Source organism: Pleurodeles waltl, chromosome 4_1, assembly GCF_031143425.1.
Source record: "Pleurodeles waltl isolate 20211129_DDA chromosome 4_1, aPleWal1.hap1.20221129, whole genome shotgun sequence".
Lineage (NCBI taxonomy): Eukaryota > Metazoa > Chordata > Amphibia > Caudata > Salamandridae > Pleurodeles > Pleurodeles waltl.
Window position 1 is genome coordinate 189,418,755 of NC_090442.1, and position 22,157 is coordinate 189,440,911.

At 44.1% G+C, this 22,157-nt stretch overlaps 1 protein-coding gene across 21 annotated transcripts in view; it reads left to right on the top strand.

Annotated features, from left to right (window-relative positions):
* Positions 1-22,157, top strand: part of MICAL3 (microtubule associated monooxygenase, calponin and LIM domain containing 3) — a 1,349,174-nt gene that overhangs the window by 427,085 nt on the left and 899,932 nt on the right. For all 21 annotated transcript variants that reach the window (XM_069228050.1, XM_069228034.1, XM_069228049.1 and 18 more), the window contains 3 exons: positions 816-1,073; positions 1,825-1,940; positions 3,626-3,752. In XM_069228050.1, coding sequence (XP_069084151.1) covers positions 816-1,073; positions 1,825-1,940; positions 3,626-3,752 — 501 coding nt within the window. The remainder of the gene's footprint in view (positions 1-815; positions 1,074-1,824; positions 1,941-3,625; positions 3,753-22,157) is intronic.

The following is a 22,157-nucleotide window of genomic DNA, read 5'->3' on the forward strand; positions in this document are numbered from 1 at the left end:
TAGAAAGGTTCTATTAGTATATTGCTCATGTTCAAATTAAGGTAAGTGGGGGACAACATTAACAGACAATTTTGTTCCTAAATATGGTTTCCTTCTCAGATGGTCTTTTTTTCAATGTTAACCATAGCATGTACTTTTGAAGCAGTAGATGAGGCTGATTTGAGTTTAAGGGGGTGAGGTGGGGAAGAAGTAAACCTGCAGCCTAGGTTTTCACTGTTTTGGTGCCAATACTGTCTGCTTACAGGGAGTCAGGTACAGGAGTGACGAGTTGCTCTTTCTGAAAAGCCTATCGGACAAATTGAAACAATTTAGAGATGTTATTTTCAGAAGGAGTGTATTAAAATTCAGGGGTGACTCTTTTGCATTGGCGTCGCCCCTCTGACTAAGAGCCAGCAGCTGAAAAAGTGTAGTCGGTGCACTAAGTGTGCATGTCAGTTTGTCCGGGCGTCTCAGGCTGGCCAAACTGACATGCACACTTGGGTTTCTCCAATCTGGCTGTTTTCCGCAGCCGAGTTGCAGAAACTGTAGACACCCATGCAGTGCCTGAGTGGCAGAACAAGCCTCTCAGACCAATCCTGGTACTGCTCTCATGCTAAGCATAGAATGAGAGCAGCACCAGAATTTCATGGGGGAGACTGTGCTAGTGTCCCAGGGATTGCTGGGACGCCAGGAGAGAAGAGGGGCGATGCAGCAGATGTTGGAAAGGTAAGGTCCCCAGCCATCCTCCTGAGATTTGCAATGGTCACAGCTGGTAAAATTTTACGATTGTTTGTGACAGACAAGTTTTACATTCACTTTTTTCCTTTTTTTGAAAGGATTATGCTGACACCGAGCTCTTGCTGTCACGAGCAAATGTGGACCAGGAAGCACTGCTCAGTTACGCTCGTGAAGCTGCAGACTTCTCCACCAATCAGCAGCTGCCGTCTTTGGACTTTGCCATTAATCATTATGGGCAGCCAGATGTGGCGATGTTCGATTTTACATGCATGTACGCCTCTGAGAATGCTGCTTTAGTACGGGAGCGGAATGGCCACCGTTTGCTGGTGGCCCTGGTTGGGGACAGCCTGTTAGAGGTAAATATGGTGGATCTTGTTGAAAATGTAACTTTTGAAACCACGCTTCCTGTCGGATGGGGTTCGTTAATTTTGTCTCCCTGGTCATTTGTCCTTTTAGTTCCAGATCCAAAAGATTGATGGAGAACTTTGTGAAGTCGCCAACAGCAACCATTAGCAGAAGCTGTCTTATTTCTGAAATAAAATGTTGACAACCATTGTGCAGATTTAAAGTGCTATTCGGAACTATTGAGTTTTCCCTCCCCCAAAACTGCCCATTGATAATTTCAACCCCCCTTTCCTTGCACTGCACTAGTTTTGCAACATTTTTCATTGGTCTATGAGGTCTGTTGCCATGCATGACAGTTAAAGTATTTTATAGGATAAAAGTACTCAGTGTGTTGTAATCCAGTAACAGTGTCATTTTTGGTAAGTGTTTGCTTGTTTTGTTTTTCAGTCTGCCGAAGTATTGATAGCTGATAGCTGTGACCGTTCCTTTTCAGTGATACTTATGTGGAACATTGGAGTCACATTTTGCTTCGTGGTGCAAACATAATTTTATATTTGACTGGTGTAAAGGGTGGAAAACTGAAATCACATGTTTGTTGCTCCTGCAATTAGTCTTTTAATTTGCCTTCAGCCTTAGGCAAGTAATGAGCATACACATTGTGCCTCAAAGACATGCTTGGTTTTCTCTACATGTTTACAATCTTCTAAATTATCTCACGTTTCCACCCCTATTCTGGTCTTCTTCCATATCCTTTTTTTCCAGCCCTTCTGGCCCATGGGAACTGGAATTGCTCGTGGCTTTTTGGCTGCTATGGATTCTGCATGGATGGTGCGCAGCTGGTCCTTGGGTGCCAACCCATTAGAGGTCCTTGCGGAAAGGTAACTAGCATTGATATGGATAACAGATGGGCTGGGTAGATAATCCCTTAGCATCAGGTGTTACAAGAGGAGCACTTAGTACTAGTCATGAAAAACTCAAACCTAGAGTGTTGTTTCTTTTTTATACATGTGCATGTGTAAGCCTTAATAGTATGTCCTCCTTTCTCCTTCGTATATTTTTGAAGAGTGAGAATTTAAAAAGTTCCTATTTGTTTAATCTCCATGGTTAATCAGTCTGTGGATGAATCCCCCTCTTGTAAGCCCATTTAAGTTCCCTTTTGTAGGTTTAATATTATACTCTGCCTGTCTATTATCCGTTTATTTTTCCAGTCTTCTGCTGTAACCTGCATTTGCATAATTAATCAATTTGCTGGTTTTATAGTCAGTCACTGTAGGCTTCCAAAAGACTTGCTTGATAATGCGGTTTGTTCTGGTTCTCAGGCAGATTTGGTATGCATTTATCACTGCCCTCTCTGATGAATTGTTCTAGTTTACTTAAAGTAGTCTAAGCACAACCAAAATGGGATTCGCTCGTGACTGATAGAGCTCATATATTAGTTAACTACGTACGTAGGTGCTGCACATTAGTATAGAAGAGCAGGACAATAAATTATGGATGATTATACAAAGTGATCATTTTCTGTAAATATTTTGGAGTAACTTTATGCCTGCCAAAAGGTTGTGAAATAGCAGCCAAAGCAAGAGCTTGTGAAATTGTGTCTGTCATATGCACTGCTGTTGTGGAATATGTTTGTTGTTTTGAACCACTGCTGCATACAAGAGTCCTTCCTTTTAAGAAGGAAGCAAACGTAATATTTATAAAGGGTGGGCCCAGGTGTGCCTGGAATATCATCAATAAAAGGCCTTTATGTCTGGCACAACTCAAGAAGCAATCCACTCAGTTAGTCTAGGGTAAGATCTTGTTTCCTATGTTGATAAAAGTAACGTTTTTTTTTTTTTTTTTTTAATAAATGTAACTTTATTTTTCTTTCTCTGATTGAACCCTCTCTCAATTATAGGGATAGCTAGGCATTAATTAGTGCAGAGTCTTGCAAATTATAGAATTTATACCGCAGAGCTTGAGATAGTCTGTATTTCATTTGGTATGAATACAGGCTTGGTTGCCAGGGCTTGAAGTTGAGTGAAGGTTTAGAGTTGTGCCAGTACTTTAGGATGCTTCTGTCCTTCAACCATGTACTGTTCACACACCAGAATGATACTTTGCTGACAGATATGTAAGTTGTTAGAGATGCAGAAGCACTGCTTGACCTCTATGCCACTTGTACAACCAAGTGATAGTTGATGAAGAGAAATTTATTCTGCCAGTATTTCTGCTGACCCTTTTGGCTGTAAGATGAGGGTAAAAGCTGTAAACCATTGTTGACATGTACACTAAAGTGCACCAAAGCTTGGGCTTTGACAAGTGTGACAGGAAAAGCAAAGTAGATATGTAGACTGTGACAGTTTAACAGTAAGGATTGTTGACTTCACACACCCAGCAAATCAGTGTTACATATTACTTTATCATTTGTGAACTGTTAAAATGGTTCAACTTTGGGTATTTTAATTTGGAACATTACATCAAGGGTGAGGGTTTTAATATGCATGGAAAGGATGGCACATTGATTCATGGTCTTTGTTTCAGAACTGTTCATATATCTAACAGGCACATGTTTCTGTTTCAGAGAGAGTATTTATCGGCTGCTCCCACAGACAACCCCTGAGAATGTGAACAAAAATTTCAGCCAGTACAGTATCGACCCTAGCACACGATATCCCAACATTAGCGTACATGTCCTCAGGCCAAACCAGGTAAGGTTTCCTATAGCACGTATGTCTTGTAATTGCATAGTCTTTCAATAACCTAAATAATAGTTTTGGTGGTGCATCTTTTCTGAGAATTGGGTCGTCGGGTATTCCGTTAGAAACTTTCTTTGACAACGTTTGACAGAAAAAGTGATCAAGTGGCTAGTTTCCAGGCCACGCATTGTGCAACAAACCTGCAATCCTAATAGGAGAGTTATAACGCACAGCTGATGTGAATGGGTCATTGGCAGCCACCAACAGAACTGAAATACCTCCTGGGTGCACTGTTTACTGTTATGGAATATTGGGTGTCCTCTGGTTCCTCCTCCTTGTTAACAATTTCCCTATTTCTGTTTCTGTATTTCCCCTGCCCTGGGCCAATTTATTTCCATCCTCACTGTTGTGTGCCAAACCTAGTGTTACCTTTTGGATAATAAACCACCACATTTACTATTCTTTATCTCTGACCATCTGTTACCATCCATCTCATGCATTCTCTCCTTTGACCTGTACATCAACACAATTATACCATGTGTCATTTACAAAAATGTTGATGGATACTTCTGATTGCAGATTCCTCCCCTTTAGAATATCCCAGGCACAAGCCTGGATCCAGAAGATATTTTTGCATAGCCCCTACATGCCAGTATGTGGTCTCTAATTCGTTCTTGCCAGTTTGAGCTTTTAATCCATATTTGTTCTCCAGTGTTCAATGGAATTTGTCTCCTGAAACTACAGAGCTTAAGCCTTTTAGCCAAATGTCTGAAAAATCACCAAGAGATGCGTCTCTAGTGTTTGGGGTTGGGCAATGTCTCCAGGTCATGAAAGAAGTGTGCCCTGATTAACCCAAAGTCGATCAGGCACCATGAAGCCATGCTGTACATCGCCGAGCACTGAAGGAAGTTGTGTAAAGGCTGCTCCTGCTCTAAGTCGGGGACTTGGATCTACTCTCGGGGCTCATCCTGTGACAGGTCATCATCACGAACCAAGTCTTCAGGTGAGTTTAAATCTAGTCATCCCTGCCTCACCACTCCCTATGTGAAAAGTTGCACGTATGTCAGGGTGCCTAGCTGTCTTGTTCCTAGTCCCCTAATGGGGAGCCATATCCGTACCTGGATCCTGCTACCTCCCTCTGGTGTGGGTTTGGGGCCCATAGATCTGTGAAGGCCTCCAGTTAGGATATAGCTGGGTGGGCTTGGCCTCACCAATATCTGTGCCTCCTGAACCTGTTTGTGTTCATTTTCGATTCCAGAGCAGCCTCCACACCTGGGCCTGTTATCTATGCTGGTTCCTGACGAATTGCCACAGACACTGCAGACATCAGTTTTATCAGACTGAGTAGAATCGATCTTGATCTCGGCCGAAGACACGCTCAAGCAAAATCCGTTGACGCCTGTCCCACATACATTCTAACTTAGATGCGTCCTCTAGCATAACAACTTTTTATATCTGATTCTAATCCGAGCCAACAAGCTTTCGGTGATGATGAATTCTCACCACAATATAACACCTTTTTATATGCACCTTCAAGAAGCCATTGGGCTGGATACCTCTCCTTCACAGGACTGCTTCCCCCACTCCTGGCCTTTCAACAAAGTCTGCTTCTTTTGCCTTGATAATTAGATGGGCGGCTGAACTCTGGGATCTACAATAGCCTTTTGTTGAGGTAATAACTAACACCCTCACCAGAGTGTTACAAGCCAGACAATCCTCATCTGAACCCCTACTGCCAATCAACAGGGAACTAACTGTGACACTCATTTGTACTTGGACCAAACCATGCTCTTGCCCATCTGTAAACAGACAGGTAGTGCATTGTCACAGGCCCCTCTCCAGGTGACCATGCCTTTCTAACTTCGCATCCTACTCCTGAGTGCCTGGTGTTACAGGCCTCCTAGAAGGGTTAACATCACTTTATTTCCAACCACTCCATAGGAACAAGGATGTTTGTTTCACTATCCTCGTCCTCATATCAGTCAGCGCCAGCTGTTTGTTTGGGGAAAGTACTCTGATGTATTAGGGGACTTGGCTTCTGATATTTTACCTGCACTCTTTGAAGAATTTTGTGCCAATTAGGCACAAACCATTCTAGCTGACCAGCATGTGACCAAGTTTATCACCTGGTCAGGTTTGGCACAACAGACTACTTAGGTAAAGCTGTCGGCACTAGTGTGGTGCTCCAATGCCATGCATGGATGAGATCCTTGGGCTCCTCAGGTGATGCTCAGGCATCGCTCATGGGTATGCCTTTTGACAGTCTCACCTCTTTGGCGAGAAGTTTGAGTCAGCCCTCAAGTGTTTCAAAGAATAGAACTACTGCACTCTCCCTTGATCTTTCCACACCTGCAAGGCAATATCCACAACAATTTCACCCACGGCATTGTCAGGGATTTTACCTTCAAGCAGTGTCTAGACCTACCGCCCCACCTAAAACGCCCCTAGTCCTCTTGTTAGGTGACTGGCCGACAATGTCTAGGACAGCCAGGGCAACAATCTTCACAGTGGCCAGCCCCTCCGGCAGCAGCCTCCAAACCGCTTTAGTTTGTCCAGGAGCATGCATTTTCTCTATGGGTGGCAAGCCATATCATCAGCTAAATGGGTCTTGCAGATAGCCCTATGTTCTGCCATTGCTTTCTGCCCCACCGCCACTTCCCTCTTCAACCCATATTGTTCTGGCATCTGTCCTTTGCTGCAGGAAACTCAGGCTGTTTTTGGGATGATGTACATATAGTGGGTCTCAGCCTCCAAGATTGATTTTGAGTATTATACACCAATATATCATAGTGCAGAAATAGGGTGGGAACCTTTGCCCCATTGTAGACCTTTGTATTTCATCCCCCCCCGAGCTGCCTGGAATGAAGACTGGATAGAAGCTTTGGACTGACGGGATGCCTATTTCCATGAGTTACCTGCGGTTTAAGGTGGGCGGTGAGCATTTTCAGTTTCATGTGTTCTATTTTGGCCTTTTCAATGCACCCCAGGAGTGTTCACAGAGAGGGTGGTGGTCGCAGTGCACCTCTGTGACTTGCTGTTGAAGGAGGGCTCACCCCAGTTAGTCTCAGACCACCTCCAGACAGTGGCAAACCTCCTTACCTCATTGGGGTTCATGCTCCATGTGCCAAAGTCATACCTGACTCCTCTCAGAGCATCCTTTTCATCAGAACTATCTTCTGTATGGTACACTTTCCGGCTTTCCCTCCAGGTGGATGAGTCCAGGACATTCGTATGACCCTGGTGTTTTAGCCTTAGTCCTGCGTCTCGGTGAGCATGACTGAGGCTTCTTGGCCTACTACCTTGCCTGCATGTTGACCATGCCAGGTGGCATATGCAAACTGCAGTGAGATGTGGTGGGGGGACCTGTCTGACTTCATCCATGTTTTGAAGGAGACTGGTAAATTCACACAGTGGTGACTGCTTGACTGCAATTAAACCAGCTGCAGAACCATCTACCTTGCCCGCCCACAGCTGACGGTTGGGTTTGTCATCTGGGAAAGGTGGCGATCAGAAGACTCTGGTAGCTGTCTGTGAGCAGCCTCCATATTAACCTGCTGGAGATGCGGCCGTTCTCTTTGCTTTGGAAGTCTTCCTGCCCTTCATCAAAGAGAGGTTGGTTCAAACCCCCATGGACAACACCAGCACATGTGATATTGTAGGGTGGGATTCTGAGCCTCTGTGCCAGGAGGCCCTGTGCCTCTTGCCCTGGCTGAATCATCATGGCATTTTCATTATTGAACACAACCTGGCAGGATGTTTAAAGGCCAGGGCAGACAAACTCAGCTGGTGATGCCTATTGGATCACGAATGACAGTCACACCCAGAGATGGCATAGAATGTATTCCACCAGTGGGGCTAGCCTGCTTCTTTCTTATCGCCACTGTTGAGAAAGTGTAGTGTCATTACTTTTGCACACTGGACTTCCTAAGCAGAAAGGCACTCTCAGAGGTGCCTAGAGTGGAGCAAGGGACTCTTGTATTGCCTCTTCTGCCCTGAGGTCTGAAGATGATGAGGAATGACCGGGTTCAACTCATTCTGATGGCTCAGAGAGGGTGGTATCCAGACATTTTCGGCATGAAAATCTGTCCTCTAATCAGGCTGTTGCTTTTGGTAGATCTTCATTTGCTGCATCGGGATAGGGTCTTGCACCCGGCCTTACTCAATGTGCACTTCTATGCAAGGAGATTAACATGGACCTGTTGTGAGTGAAACTGTTGGATATAACTGTTTGTACTGTTATTGGTCAAAAGTTATTTGTCAGCCTTTTTCCATTTGTGTATTTACTGGGCCTACCGTCCTTGTTCCAGTCACCTGTTGTGATGCGTTTTCTGAAAGAGTTGGCCAACATGCTTCTTCCTAAACCTTTTCTAATGCCACCGTAGGACCTTAATTTTGTCCTCACTTCCCTGATGCGTATGTTGTTTTGAGCAGTTGCTCAGCTGTTCCCTATGATCCTTGAGTCTTTCTCTTCGCAGTACCCTCAGCCTGTCTCAGTGAGCATCAAGCTCGGTATGACCAGTTTCTCTCCACTGCCTTCTTTCCTGACAAACTTATACTGAGAATTAGAGCAACCTTTCTCCCAAATGCTGCGACCTCCTTTTACATCAGGCAGTCTGTCACTTACCCATGTAGTTTGCCCCACCTCACCACTTGAAAAAGGAAGGGAGGATCCATTATTTGGACTGAAAAGAGTGCTTGGCTTTTAAATCAATCCCTCAAGAGACCTTTGGGTAGATAAACATCTCTTTTGGGGGTTATTTATGGCAAAAGGGGCAAAGCACTGCAGAAACTGATGTTGTTCAGATAGATAATTCTGTCTTAATAAAAGCATCCCCAGAAGGCCTCAAAGCCCATTCCACCAGGACCACGCACACAGCGTCTCTTCTCTCGATATGTGTCAGGCTGTGATGTGGGCATCAGTGTACATGTTCACGAAGTACTACTGCCTTAACATCTAGGTCCGATGGGAAGGGTGTTTTTGCCATGAGGCCTTGCTGGACTTTTTAATCTGAGTCATTACATAGATCCTACACCGGCCGAGGATCTACTTGTGTGTCTGTGTGTCTATTAAAAAGGTGAGGAGCCTGTATTGAGTAGTGTCCATTCGAAGAGTGTTACTTATCTTTGGTTGTGCTCTTTCTGATGGATACCCTAGCTTTAGATTCCTTACCACCTTGATGCTTCCCCATTGTATGGAATGGACTCTTTCAAAATTAGAGTTCTGCACACTGGCTTGAACAATCAGTGTTTGGGCAGCAGGGGCTATGCTGGAAAAAAAAAATCTGGATCCAGTCTGGCATAGGGGTAGTCTAGAGTTGACCAATTTGTGCTCAGATAGTATCCACTAGAAAGTGTTGCTGTAGGTTAATTAACATGTTCATCTAAGCCACACACCAGCATTTTTCTCAACTTTGCAGTGTTTGGCCTACTGCCCACCACACCCAGAACTTGCCTTGGCATATCCAAAAGCGTTGCAATCCAATAAATACCTTTTCCCCACCAATTGATACTTTAATATTCAATGAACATTAAATAGCTCCTTTTACAAGCCCAGAACAAAAACATAACTTCAGTGCATTTGCTGATTTAAAGTTATGACCCTCAGCCGTAAGGGAGAAATTAAGAACATCTGTACGGAGCATGAGGAGGGGGGAATCTGGCCACTCCTTTTGCTGCCAAAATTAACTGAGTGCTTCCTAAACTTCTTTCAGTTGTGTCACTAAGGACTCTACCATCCTAAGCTGCTGTTTGTTTTCTTTGAAGTTTCCATCACCTTTATTCTCTTTAACCTCTTCGCTACCAGGGTTTATACACTTTCTGTGCATTTTATGACATACACATCAAAAATAGTAAAAGGGTAAAATGAGAGATTATCATTTCTGCCGAAGATGTCGGCACATAACACAGGGCTGCTCCATGACACCAGACTTGGGCGCACTAAGAAATATTAGGTAATATCTTTGCCATCAGAGGCGACGATGGTATCCTCTTGACTATCTGAATAATTGGAGCAAGAGAGGGGGTAATAAGAGCGAGCCAAACCTTCTGCTGGATGCCACTGTGTTGTGCCCGCCCAAGCGATCAGCATCCAAAGTGGCAGCAACCACAGAGTAGCTCAATTAAGGATGGCGCCTGAAGGAGATTGCAGAGGAACTGATAGCTAGAGTGTTCCCCGAAACCCAAATAAGTGGAAGGCCTTCACTAATGTATGGGTTACAGAAGATGTTGGAATACAAGAGGCACAAACGTCCCCCAAGGATTCATGCAGGAATATAGGGATTTGCAATCTCTGTGCATGGACGCGAGTAGAGCTAAAGTAGGTGCGCGCACACCTCCCCACCCCCCTGACCAGAAATGGCTGAGTAGTAAAAAGTAGCACCACATATGCCTAAAGCAAAAATACCTTCACCAATGGTGGAAACCTTATCACTTTTTCTTTTAATCATCTGCTGTGTCTCTGTCCACACAAACCAGCATAGGCACCTTCATGAAAGAACTGACTGAAAACAAGATTGAGGCAGGGCCAGCTAGGTTATGAGCAGACCTTGGAAGAGAGATAGCAGATACCCGAACTAGTGTTCAGACATTGAATCAGAGACTAGAAACTATGGAAAGTAGACTGGAAACAAACCTGTCTAATGAAGAATTTGCTCATACATCTGTGGCCCAGCTGGAGTCCCAAGTCAGGCATATACTGGACAGATTTGAAGTTTGAAAATAGATCGCAAAGCGGCAACATCAAGATCAGAAACTTAAAAGAAAGGGCAGAAGTAGATAATATCTATGCATGCTTTGAAGACATCTTTAGAAAATCACTATAGGGATCAAGGATTTGAAGACTTACTTTAAAATGGGAATAGTGAGAGAGTGCATAGTAAGGAGGAAACTGTCTCCTCAGCAAAACCTAGTGATTTAGAGCAAACACTGTCTACAAAGACGAAATTATGGATAAAATCAGGTAAATGAAATGCCTGCAAATTGAAAACAGTACATTCCTTCTGTTGCAGGAGTTACCAACAACCATTGTACAATGGAGAAAAGATATGAGACCCCTCAATCCAACTCCTGAACAAGGAACACATTAGGTTTAGGTGACCATTCCCTGAGCAGTGCAGTTTACTTAGAAAGTAACTGAAAAGAAAATCTCAGACATGCAAAAGGCACTAAAGTTGATATGCCCAGATGGGAGTTAATGATCATTTTTATCTTTGAACTTTGTGGTTATAGTTGCTCCAGAGTTTCCTACCTAACCCTATGTCTATGCTGAGAGCATATCGGGTGTGCCCTTCTGCCTCATCCGATCAAAGGAAATAGTAACAGCCCCATACCTGGAAATAGTGTCAGGAATCAGCCTGTGGTGTAGATGGCAATCCTTTTGGGAAGCTGGCAGGTCGTCGCCAGCTGAGTTGCGTGTCACAGAGTGTGCTTCTCAGGATAGTTGTGACTGGAATGCCCTCTTTGAAGGGGGAAAAAGGGAGAAATTACGTCTTGTGGTGTATTGATAGTAGGAAGACTTATTTATACTGTTGGACTCCAAAGTTCAAACCTTGCTTAAGGTCAGAGGGCTAAACTCCCCAAAGAAGAGAGAGATGGTATGGAGTCATGTAAGACATGACTTGGTTATCCTGTTTCTGCCGGAGACTCATTTGCTCCACCAAGACCCCATTAGACTAAATCATAAGAAATGTCCCATTCAGTTTTGGGTATCAGCAACCTTGTCAATAGGAGTAGTGGCTGTTTTGTGTAAACAAGGCATGGGAAGCTGCATCGAAGTAGACTAAAGATGCAGAGGAGTGATAGTTGAAGAACCCACACCCTAATAAATATGTATATGCCATACATGGTTCAGGGTTAATGAAGGTGGTGAGCACAAAAGGACAAGTTATAATGGGGGTGTTTCCTAAACCTGGTCTGGGACCTGGAACTAAATAGGACCATGATTGGAGTTGGGGGGAGTGGAGTAGGAGATGTGGGGGACTTAGGGAGGAGAGAGAAACTGGCATTAACGTAAGAGAATATTTTGAAAACAGGATCTAGAATATGCCTGGCCTACCTCACTCTCAAATTTAGATTATTTTTCTTGCACACACATGTGCATTAATAACCTATGTATGACACACAGGTTGATGAGTAGACTTATATAGCAGATGCAACTATGTTAACATGCATATGTTGGGATAGAATAGGGGAAGGATCAGAAGGTGCAAGCAAAGCCCCAGTGGCTAATTTCCAAGTGAGCATTTTTAACGAGTAGGAAGCAGGCATTAACTGAGAAAATAAGGAAATACCTTGAAGACTTCTTGAAAGCAGATAAATTACCCACTGGCATTTGGGATGCATTTAAAGTAGAAATTAGAGGCGTACGATTGAGATATCAGCAGGCGTTAAGAGAGGAGACTGGTAGAAGACAAAATTGGAGACAATAGAGAAACTGGGGAGTTGCTGTAAAACTTGCTGCAAACTAGAAAAAGATAGGACAAATACACACAGAACTAATCGAGCTGATGCTCCTGAAGCTGGAGCAAACATTTATGAGAAAGGGTAACAAATTGGAGACAATGTTGGCTGGAGAGCTTAGGGTATAGAGAGCAAGACAGTATATAAGTAAAGACAAAGGGAGGAACTTGGGCAGCCAAAAAATCCGAAAAACATGAAGCCCATTGAGACCTAAGCTAGGGCTATACACACAAGGGCCCAAGTAGGACAGAAAATACAAGTCTTTGTAAAGAACTGCTGCATAGCGACTGCCACAGAAATGCATATAAAGCTGGAAAGGCTAATAGAGAAGTACACAGGGCAGTGTGAAAGACATGAAATCCAGAAAATCGTCACAGCCAGATGGCTTTACAAGCCTATTTTATAAAACATTTTTGGTCCAGTTAAAAGGACTGCCTACTACACAGTGTAATTCTGTAAGAAATAAGTCTGGCATAATCTAGACAATGCAAGAAGCCTAAATTGTCTAGCATTGGATCTTTCATAGATTTATATGCTTGAATCATCCCCTGTTGTCAAGGTAGAAGTCCACAGTTATTTAAAGTAGCAGTATTTGTCACATTTGCCTGAAATGGCCCTAAAACTTTGCCACTTTAGTAGCATATTGACCTCTTAGGAAAAGAGCCAAACTTCAACAAATGAGGTGAGAGTGCCCTAGCCTCATCCCTTACCTGAGGCAATCTCACCTTGGATTTCTACTGCGCATCATTTGGAAAGGGAGTTCCAGAGCTCGGCTGTCTTCTGACAGCTCAGTCCAGTATTTTCATGAGAAATTTGACTTGTACCCTATCTTTAGGAGTTTTGTGTTTAGATACTCTACTGCAACCCCTAGAATAGATGGGTTTCACTGAATTTTGAGATAAACTCATCTGAAAAATATGGGTGTCCTCCAATTTCTTTCCTTCACCGTGACCATATTCCAAGGGACTCCTAATTAACAGTACATTTTCATTTTTCTCTGACCATGATTGAAGCATAAAGCAACTTAAACCCCTTGCTCAGGATATGAACTAGCCTAAGGAGAAAAAAAAAAACTTAAAACCTTGTATGGAAATAACTTAGAGTGAAGGGAAAGTATTAGCAAATCGAGAGTTCCATCTTTGAAGGAGCTCAAAGAAAGTATATAAGCTAGCCATCAAGAAATCTGTAAGACCTTCATCTCCATCACCTGAGTGAAAGCAAAAATACTCACTATGTTGCTGCAACCATCTCCTTAAATAGAGAGATCAAGGGCTGTCACACTGTGGATGGTACTGTTATTGAGGACACCTGTGTCCCCTGGCTCAATCAACAGTAACTCCGGTAAGAAAACATGGGGAAGATTGGCCACAGCCTGGAAGGCCTTTCTCCATAACCATCAGCAAAACAATCATGGCCTGCTTTGTCGACATATTCTTCTTCAATGCTGTTGATACCCTTTGATAAGACCTATTGAAGTTTTCTCTGCCAAAAAGCAAGCCAGCAAATAAATGACTTAAGCCATTAGATACAGTGGTGCTTCCCAAACACTTAAGGACTCACGACCTGCACCTACCGTTAATTTATATAAAGCGGGGATGATTTTTTTTAATGTAATAAGTTTGTTAAAGTCACACCCTTGACCACGCCCTTCGATATCAGACTATAGTCAAGATATTGATCTGCCCATTAAAGTGGCAGATGGTGAAATGCGTTGGAGTTGGAGCACTTTTCATAGTGGGTGCTGACATGTGGCAACCTTTTATTAATCTCGCAAGGCTGCTGAAAAATCTTGGAGTTGATGTCAGTGATTTTAGCAGTTTGGAGGAACCCCTGCTGCAGCACAGTATGGGGTAATGGTTATGTCTTATCACATATAGTAAACACATTCTCTGTTGAAATCACTTTGTGAAGTAAAAAACAAACCTCAGCAACAAAAACTGCAAGATTTCACCTGGAGTAGAACCTGGGAATACTTGCTAGGGTTTGTTTTTAAAATTGAACTGAGGGACATTATTCATCACCTTGGCAGTGGTGCACAGACGGAGCTAATCATTTCAAATATTGCTTAAATATAGACCAGGATGTTCGCAACTCACCTAAAATCATTGTGCGTCCCACCACGGGGTCCCTGCCCACGGTTAGGGAAATTATGCTTTATTTGGCCAGAACAGAAGTCTCTTAGCAGATATTGATGGCCCTTAAATAAGTAGTTTACAGTCCATAGAATGACCCTTCAACTAATACACAATAGCTAAAATATTGATTTTCAATGAGTGGCCTTTAACTGACTTTTAATTGCACCATAGCTTGAAGTCCTTGGCTTGACTGACCTTAGTGTCACTTATGTTTTTGTATTCTATGTCCTGAAAATTGTTGATTTAGAAACTGTTATTTTAACTGGTTGTACAGCATAGTTTCATGAAGTGAGCACTGTCACTGACACACTTCATTTTCAACTTTTATACAATTTAATGTAAGAGTAAATAACTGCATTACTACGGTGTATGTGTTCTCTATTACTGCAGTTATGGACGTTACTGTGGAAAGACCCATTGTGGCCATGTAATTGAATATCCAAGTTCCTCTGATTTGGCTTGCCCTGTTCTATGTATATGAAGTCTTCAAAGGGTATTAAACCTAATGGAAAACGTCTGTTGAAAAAGGATACCAGCTGTCCTAATATGTTTAGATGCTGAAAATTCATTCATTCGCATCATTTGAAAAGTCATTGAAGCAGTCTTGAGGGGATTGGATTCTGACTCAAGACCAAAGGCTGGATGGAACGTGAAAGTCCTTATCGGCATCAGACATGCAGTGCCTCAAACTGCTTGTGCGTCATCCAGACGTGGATGTCCACTAACTACTTAAAGCTCAAACCACCCAGTACATTAGTCCTTTTACTTGCCAAAAATAATAAACCAGGTGCAGTGCAAATTAAGTTCATGGACATGAACCTTGAAAGCTTTGAGCTTCAAATGCCAAGTCACTTGTATTCACCCTAGAGGCCCCAACCTCATACTCAAGGAACACATTACCAAAAACAAAACAACACAGCCTAGTATCAGCTCTCTGTTCTCTCAAAGTCAGTTTCTTCCAGAAAACAACTTCAGAACTGCTGTTCAAACCATGGATTGTAGTTATGCCCTACTGCATGGTCTCTGGCCGTTCAATGGCGCCTTTTAGGGGCACCATACACGTTGCAGCGCATTTCATCCATAGCCTGAAGAAATATGATCTCATCGCCCCATTCTGCTGGAACTCCATTCGCTTTTCTTACCGGCCCACACCATTGTTTCCATTTTGTCTTTTGTAAGTATGTGCATTTAAAACGTCAAAGTTCATGCCAAAAGTAGTCCGATTTATATTTTCATACATCAGTGCTGCTTTTCATGCTCCAGAGACCTGGTAGTTGAGAAAGTAGACTGGTTAAACCAAACTCACAGGCGGATATCTCTGACAGCAGTAGTTATATGGTCTTAAAAATGCTTCAGGCGTGTGACCAGTGTCTCCTGCATGTATCAGTTGTAAATGTATTTTCAGTTTGCAAAATATTTCTTCAGACATCGGTTTCTTTGTACGTGAATATATAAACATTTTGCCTTTGTATATGCATTTTTCTGTTGATAAATTGGTGAAAATGCATGCCGTTTTTCATGAAAAAATGCGAGTTATGGTCATTAATGCTAGATCTGTTTTTTTAGCAAATCTAAGCCTGGTCCTCAAACATCAGGATCATTCATTGGGTTCTTTCATGTACAAAGGGACAGATTCTGGTGCCTAAAGAGCCCTTGTTTTGCCTTCACATGCTAGTGTCCCTTGTTATAATGTAAAGGAATTCCTTCACCATTATGTCTAGATTAGGCACCGTCATGTCACGGAATCGTACAATGTGTTAAGGAAGACTAGGATTGTGCCAGGGTGGGCGCAATGTAGCCATCGATGCCCATAACATTCAATAATTACCAGTATTATTAACAGTTTCCCAAACTATCCCAGAGATTCACGGTGTGTGTAGTTGGTGTGCCAAATGCGTGGCCTGCATGAGATGCTAGGGGGTGTAAGTGATTGTGCCATACTTTGCCAGTCTGAGAAACACCAGGTACACAGACGCACATATAAACAGAAACACACTACAGACATACATACACTGAAACTTGCACATTCCCACTCATAGCTTAGCTTTCTACGTTGATCGTATGTTTTAATTGACTGTCTCTACCATATCACAATCTTAGTCTTTCCTGTTTCGCTTCACAGGCTTCTTTCTGGCATGGGCTGGCAGACCCCTCTGGGCCCCCAACACAGTCTCCAATAGACAGCTACTTGTGGTAGACCGTGTAATGGCCCGCATCCCGTGCTGTCCCTGCCAGAGTGGCGGCAAGCTCGTTTAGTTTAAAGGCTGCAGAGTAGCATAGAGGGGGCACAGAGACAGAAGACGACAGCGCTGCTGCCACTGAAAGGCACATAATGAGGGCTGATGCAAAATGAGGCAAGCATGGAAACTCTAGTGCGACGCTTGGAGGTTGACGACAGTTGTCATTACAGTCAATAAACATAGCAACCACTACACAGAAACTTTGTTCTAAAGAAAGTGTTTTAGGTAGCAGCAACAATGAAGTCCTTAATATGATAATTTTGAGATTAGTAAAACCCTTTTCATACTTCTTTATCAAGAGGTTAAAGACGGTATAAAGGGATAGAGAAGGCAATGGTATGCGCCATTTTGTCTTCAGAATCCCCCTAATAATGATGTATTTCGGTATCTCGGTTGTAGTTTACCTATAAAGGTATTTGTCTGCAAGGTATCAATCAATCAAACATGTATAGAGCATCGCAAATCACCTGTGAGGGTCCCGAGGTAATATTCTAGGTGTGTATAGGAGTCTGTCAGTCCGGCTTTGGAGTCACCAAGCCTTCACTGTGCCAGTCACAGCAAGAATTGACACTTATTTAAGATGGTGTCCTAACATACCTTCTGTCTTCAAGTGAAAGTGTCTCCTTATACTGAGATTTCAAAATCTCGGTTGTTAACTTTATAAAATAACATACATCAACATTAAGGGAGAGCAATGTCCTGCGAAACGTGTGGAGGGTAGTGGGTGTTTCTACAGCAGAGGCAAGTGTAGGCATTTAAGGGTGTCCATCTGTGACATTGTCACTAGAGATGCTAAGTGAGGCATTTGTTCCTGTTATCACGGGTGAAGGAAAGAGGTTTAGCAATGCAGGACATATGGTCTTCCCCGGTAATACTTGGGACCTATGCAAATGCCTTGTGGGAAATTGACAACTTGCATGTGCTCATCGTATACGGTTGTTCTTCAGTTCAAATGTTAACACTTTTTCATAATATCCACAGAGCAATTAATGTGCACAATCTGAGACAGTCAACTAGAACTGAAAGAAAAATGTTTGGGGAGTGATGAGGAGAGATTAGTATGGCGCCCTGTAACTGGAAACCTGGAGAAAGCATTAAGGCTTCCTACATGGTAATACACCCCAGTACTGAGAGGTCGGTGATATTGTTATCCATGCAAATATGTAAGACCTGATGGTGGCAGCTATAGCAACGGTAGCGAAAAAAATGTATCAACATTTTATTATTGGAGACCAGAATGACTGGTAGAATATTTGGAAGGAGCTGCTGAAAAGAGACATCAAATCTTGGTTCAAAACCCAGTGAAATGGAGTGCTTTGAAGGAGAAAATGTCACGATAGGTGGCACGGTCCATAATTTTCATAAAGGTGGATAATGGTAATTTATTCCAGTAATTTCTAGTTCAACGGTGAAGGCATTTTCATTGTGCAGTTTGGTTATGCTTGGATTCTGCACCCGTTTTTTAATTTTGTGTCAACCACTTTGTTTAAGGGAGACTTAAGTTTTAGTGCAAAATCATTATGAAGAGTATCCCCACTTCCCCCAAAAGAAATTAGCGCCTTTTTTGCAAACCTGTAGTGGACTGAAGTGTACTTCGTTAGGAAGAGGAAAGTAACTATTCACTGTCTGATTTAAAAGTTACCCAACCACTATTTATATTTGTTAAATGCTTTAGTCACCTTTGGTATGTTTTAGTGCTGTTTAATCATTTAACAGAGATTGAATCATGTAGGAAGTTGGCTCTGTATGTGCTATTTCAAAGTAAGGAATAGCATGCACAGAGTCCAAGGGTTCCCCTTAGAGGTAAAATAGTGGTAAAAATAGATAATACTAATGCTCTATTTTGTGGTAGTGTGGTCGAGCAGTAGGCTTATCCAAGGAGTAGTGTTAAGCATTTGTTGTACATACACATAGACAATAAATGAGGTACACACACTCAGAGACAAATCCAGCCAATAGGTTTTTATATAGAAAAATATCTTTTCTTAGTTTATTTTAAGAACCACAGGTTCAAATTCTACATGTAATAGCTCGTTCGAAAGGTATTGCAGGTAAGTACTTTAGGAACTTCAAATCATCAAAATTGCATGTATACTTTTCAAGTTATTGACAAATAGCTGTTTTAAAAGTGGACACTTAGTGCAATTTTCACAGTTCCTAGGGGAGGTAAGTTTTGATTAGTTTTTCCAGGTAAGTAAGACACTTACAGGGTTCAGTTCTTGGTCCAAGGTAGCCCACCGTTGGGGGTTCAGAGCAACCCCAAAGTCACCACACCAGCAGCTCAGGGCCGGTCAGGTGCAGAGTTCAAAGTGGTGCCCAAAACACATAGGCTAGAATGGAGAAAAGGGGGTGCCCCGGTTCCGGTCTGCTTGCAGGTAAGTACCCGCGTCTTCGGAGGGCAGACCAGGGGGGTTTTGTAGGGCACCGGGGGGGACACCAGTCCACACAGAAATTTCACCCTCAGCGGCGCGGGGGCGGCCGGGTGCAGTGTAGAAACAAGCGTCGGGTTCGCAATGTTAGTCTATGAGAGATCTCGGGATCTCTTCAGCGCTGCAGGCAGGCAAGGGGGGGATTCCTCGGGGAAACCTCCACTTGGGCAAGGGAGAGGGACTCCTGGGGGTCACTTCTCCAGTGAAAGTCTGGTCCTTCAGGTCCTGGGGGCTGCGGGTGCAGGGTCTCTCCCAGGTGTCGGGACTTTAGGTTCAAAAGAGTCGCGGTCAGGGGAAGCCTCGGGATTCCCTCTGCAGGCGGCGCTGTGGGGGCTCAGGGGGGACAGGTTTTGGTACTCACAGTATCAGAGTAGTCCTGGGGTCCCTCCTGAGGTGTTGGATCGCCACCAGTCGAGTCGGGGTCGCCGGGTGCAGTGTTGCAAGTCTCACGCTTCTTGCGGGGAGCTTGCAGGGATCTTTAAAGTTGCTGGAAACAAAGTTGCAGCTTTTCTTGGAGCAGGTCCGCTGTCCTCGGGAGTTTCTTGTCTTTTCGAAGCAGGGGCAGTCCTCAGAGGATGTCGAGGTCGCTGGTCCCTTCGGAAGGCGTCGCTGGAGCAGGATCTTTGGAAGGCAGGAGACAGGCCGGTGAGTTTCTGGAGCCAAGGCAGTTGTCGTCTTCTGGTCTTCCGCTGCAGGGGTTTTCAGCTGGGCAGTCCTTCTTCTTGTTGCAGGAATCTAATTTTCTAGGGTTCAGGGTAGCCCTTAAATACTAAATTTAAGGGCGTGTTTAGGTCTGGGGGGTTAGTAGCCAATGGCTACTAGCCCTGAGGGTGGGTACACCCTCGTTGTGCCTCCTCCCAAGGGGAGGGGGTCACAATCCTAACCCTATTGGGGGAATCCTCCATCTGCAAGATGGAGGATTTCTAAAAGTTAGAGTCACCTCAGCTCAGGACACCTTAGGGGCTGTCCTGACTGGCCAGTGACTCCTCCTTGTTATTCTCATTATTTTCTCCGGCCTTGCCGCCAAAAGTGGGGCCTGGCCGGAGGGGGCGGGCAACTCCACTAGCTGGAGTGTCCTGCTGGGTTGGCACAAAGGAGGTGAGCCTTTGAGGCTCACCGCCAGGTGTGACAATTCCTGCCTGGGAGAGGTGTTAGCATCTCCACCCAGTGCAGGCTTTGTTACTGGCCTCAGAGTGACAAAGGCACTCTCCCCATGGGGCCAGCAACATGTCTCGGTTTGTGGCAGGCTGCTAAAACTAGTCAGCCTACACAGATAGTCGGTTAAGTTTCAGGGGGCACCTCTAAGGTGCCCTCTGTGGTGTATTTTACAATAAAATGTACACTGGCATCAGTGTGCATTTATTGTGCTGAGAAGTTTGATACCAAACTTCCCAGTTTTCAGTGTAGCCATTATGGTGCTGTGGAGTTCGTGTTTGACAGACTCCCAGACCATATACTCTTATGGCTACCCTGCACTTACAATGTCTAAGGTTTTGTTTAGACACTGTAGGGGTACCATGCTCATGCACTGGTACCCTCACCTATGGTATAGTGCACCCTGCCTTAGGGCTGTAAGGCCTGCTAGAGGGGTGTCTTACCTATACTGCATAGGCAGCGAGAGGCTGGCATGGCACCCTGAGGGGAGTGCCATGTCGACTTACTCGTTTTGTCCTCACTAGCACACACAAGCTGGCAAGCAGTGTGTCTGTGCTGAGTGAGAGGTCTCCAGGGTGGCATAAGACATGCTGCAGCCCTTAGAGACCTTCCTTGGCATCAGGGCCCTTGGTACTAGAAGTACCAGTTACAAGGGACTTATCTGGATGCCAGGGTCTGCCAATTGTGGATACAAAAGTACAGGTTAGGGAAAGAACACTGGTGCTGGGGCCTGGTTAGCAGGCCTCAGCACACTTTCAATTGTAAACATAGCATCAGCAAAGGCAAAAAGTCAGGGGGCAACCATGCCAAGGAGGCATTTCCTTACACAACCCCCCCCCAAACGAAAGAGGATGAGACTAACCTTTCCCAAGAGAGTCTTCATTTTCTAAGTGGAAGAACCTGGAAAGGCCATCTGCATTGGCATGGGCAGTCCCAGGTCTGTGTTCCACTATAAAGTCCATTCCCTGTAGGGAGATGGACCACCTCAACAGCTTAGGATTTTCACCTTTCATTTGCATCAGCCATTTGAGAGGTCTGTGGTCGGTTTGAACTAGGAAGTGAGTCCCAAAGAGGTATGGTCTCAGCTTCTTCAGGGACCAAACCACAGCAAAGGCCTCCCTCTCAATGGCACTCCAACGCTGCTCCCTGGGGAGTAACCTCCTGCTAATGAAAGCAACAGGCTGGTCAAGGCCATCATCATTTGTTTGGGACAAAACTGCCCCTATCCCATGTTCAGAGGCATCAGTCTGCACAATGAACTGCTTAGAATAATCTGGAGCTTTGAGAACTGGTGCTGAGCACATTGCCTGTTTCAGGGTGTCAAAGGCCTGTTGGCAGTCCACAGTCCAGTTCACTTTCTTGGGCATTTTCTTGGAGGTGAGCTCAGTGAGGGCTGTCACAATGGATCCATATCCCTTCACAAACCTCCTGTAGTACCCAGTCAAGCCAAGGAATGCCCTGACTTGAGTCTGGGTTTTTGGAGCTACCCAGTCCAGAATAGTCTGGATCTTGGGTTGGAGTGGCTGAACTTGGCCTCCACCTACAAGGTGTCCCAAGTAAACCACAGTTCCCTGCCCTATCTGGCATTTGGATGCCTTGATAGAGAGGCCTGCAGACTGCAGAGCCTTCAAAACCTTCCTCAGGTGGACCAGGTGATCCTGCCAGGTGGAGCTAAAGACAGCAATATCATCAAGATAAGCTGTGCTAAAGGACTCCAAGCCAGCAAGGACTTGATTCACCAACCTTTGGAAGGTGGCAGGGGCATTCTTTAAACCAAAGGGCATAACAGTAAACTGATAATGCCCATCAGGTGTGGAGAATGCTGTCTTTTCTTTTGCTCCAGGTGCCATTTTTATTTGCCAGTACCCTGCTGTCAAGTCAAAGGTACTTAGAAATTTGGCAGCACCTAATTTATCAATGAGCTCATCAGCTCTTGGAATTGGATGAGCATCTGTCTTGGTGACAGAATTGAGCCCTCTGTAGTCCACACAAAACCTCATC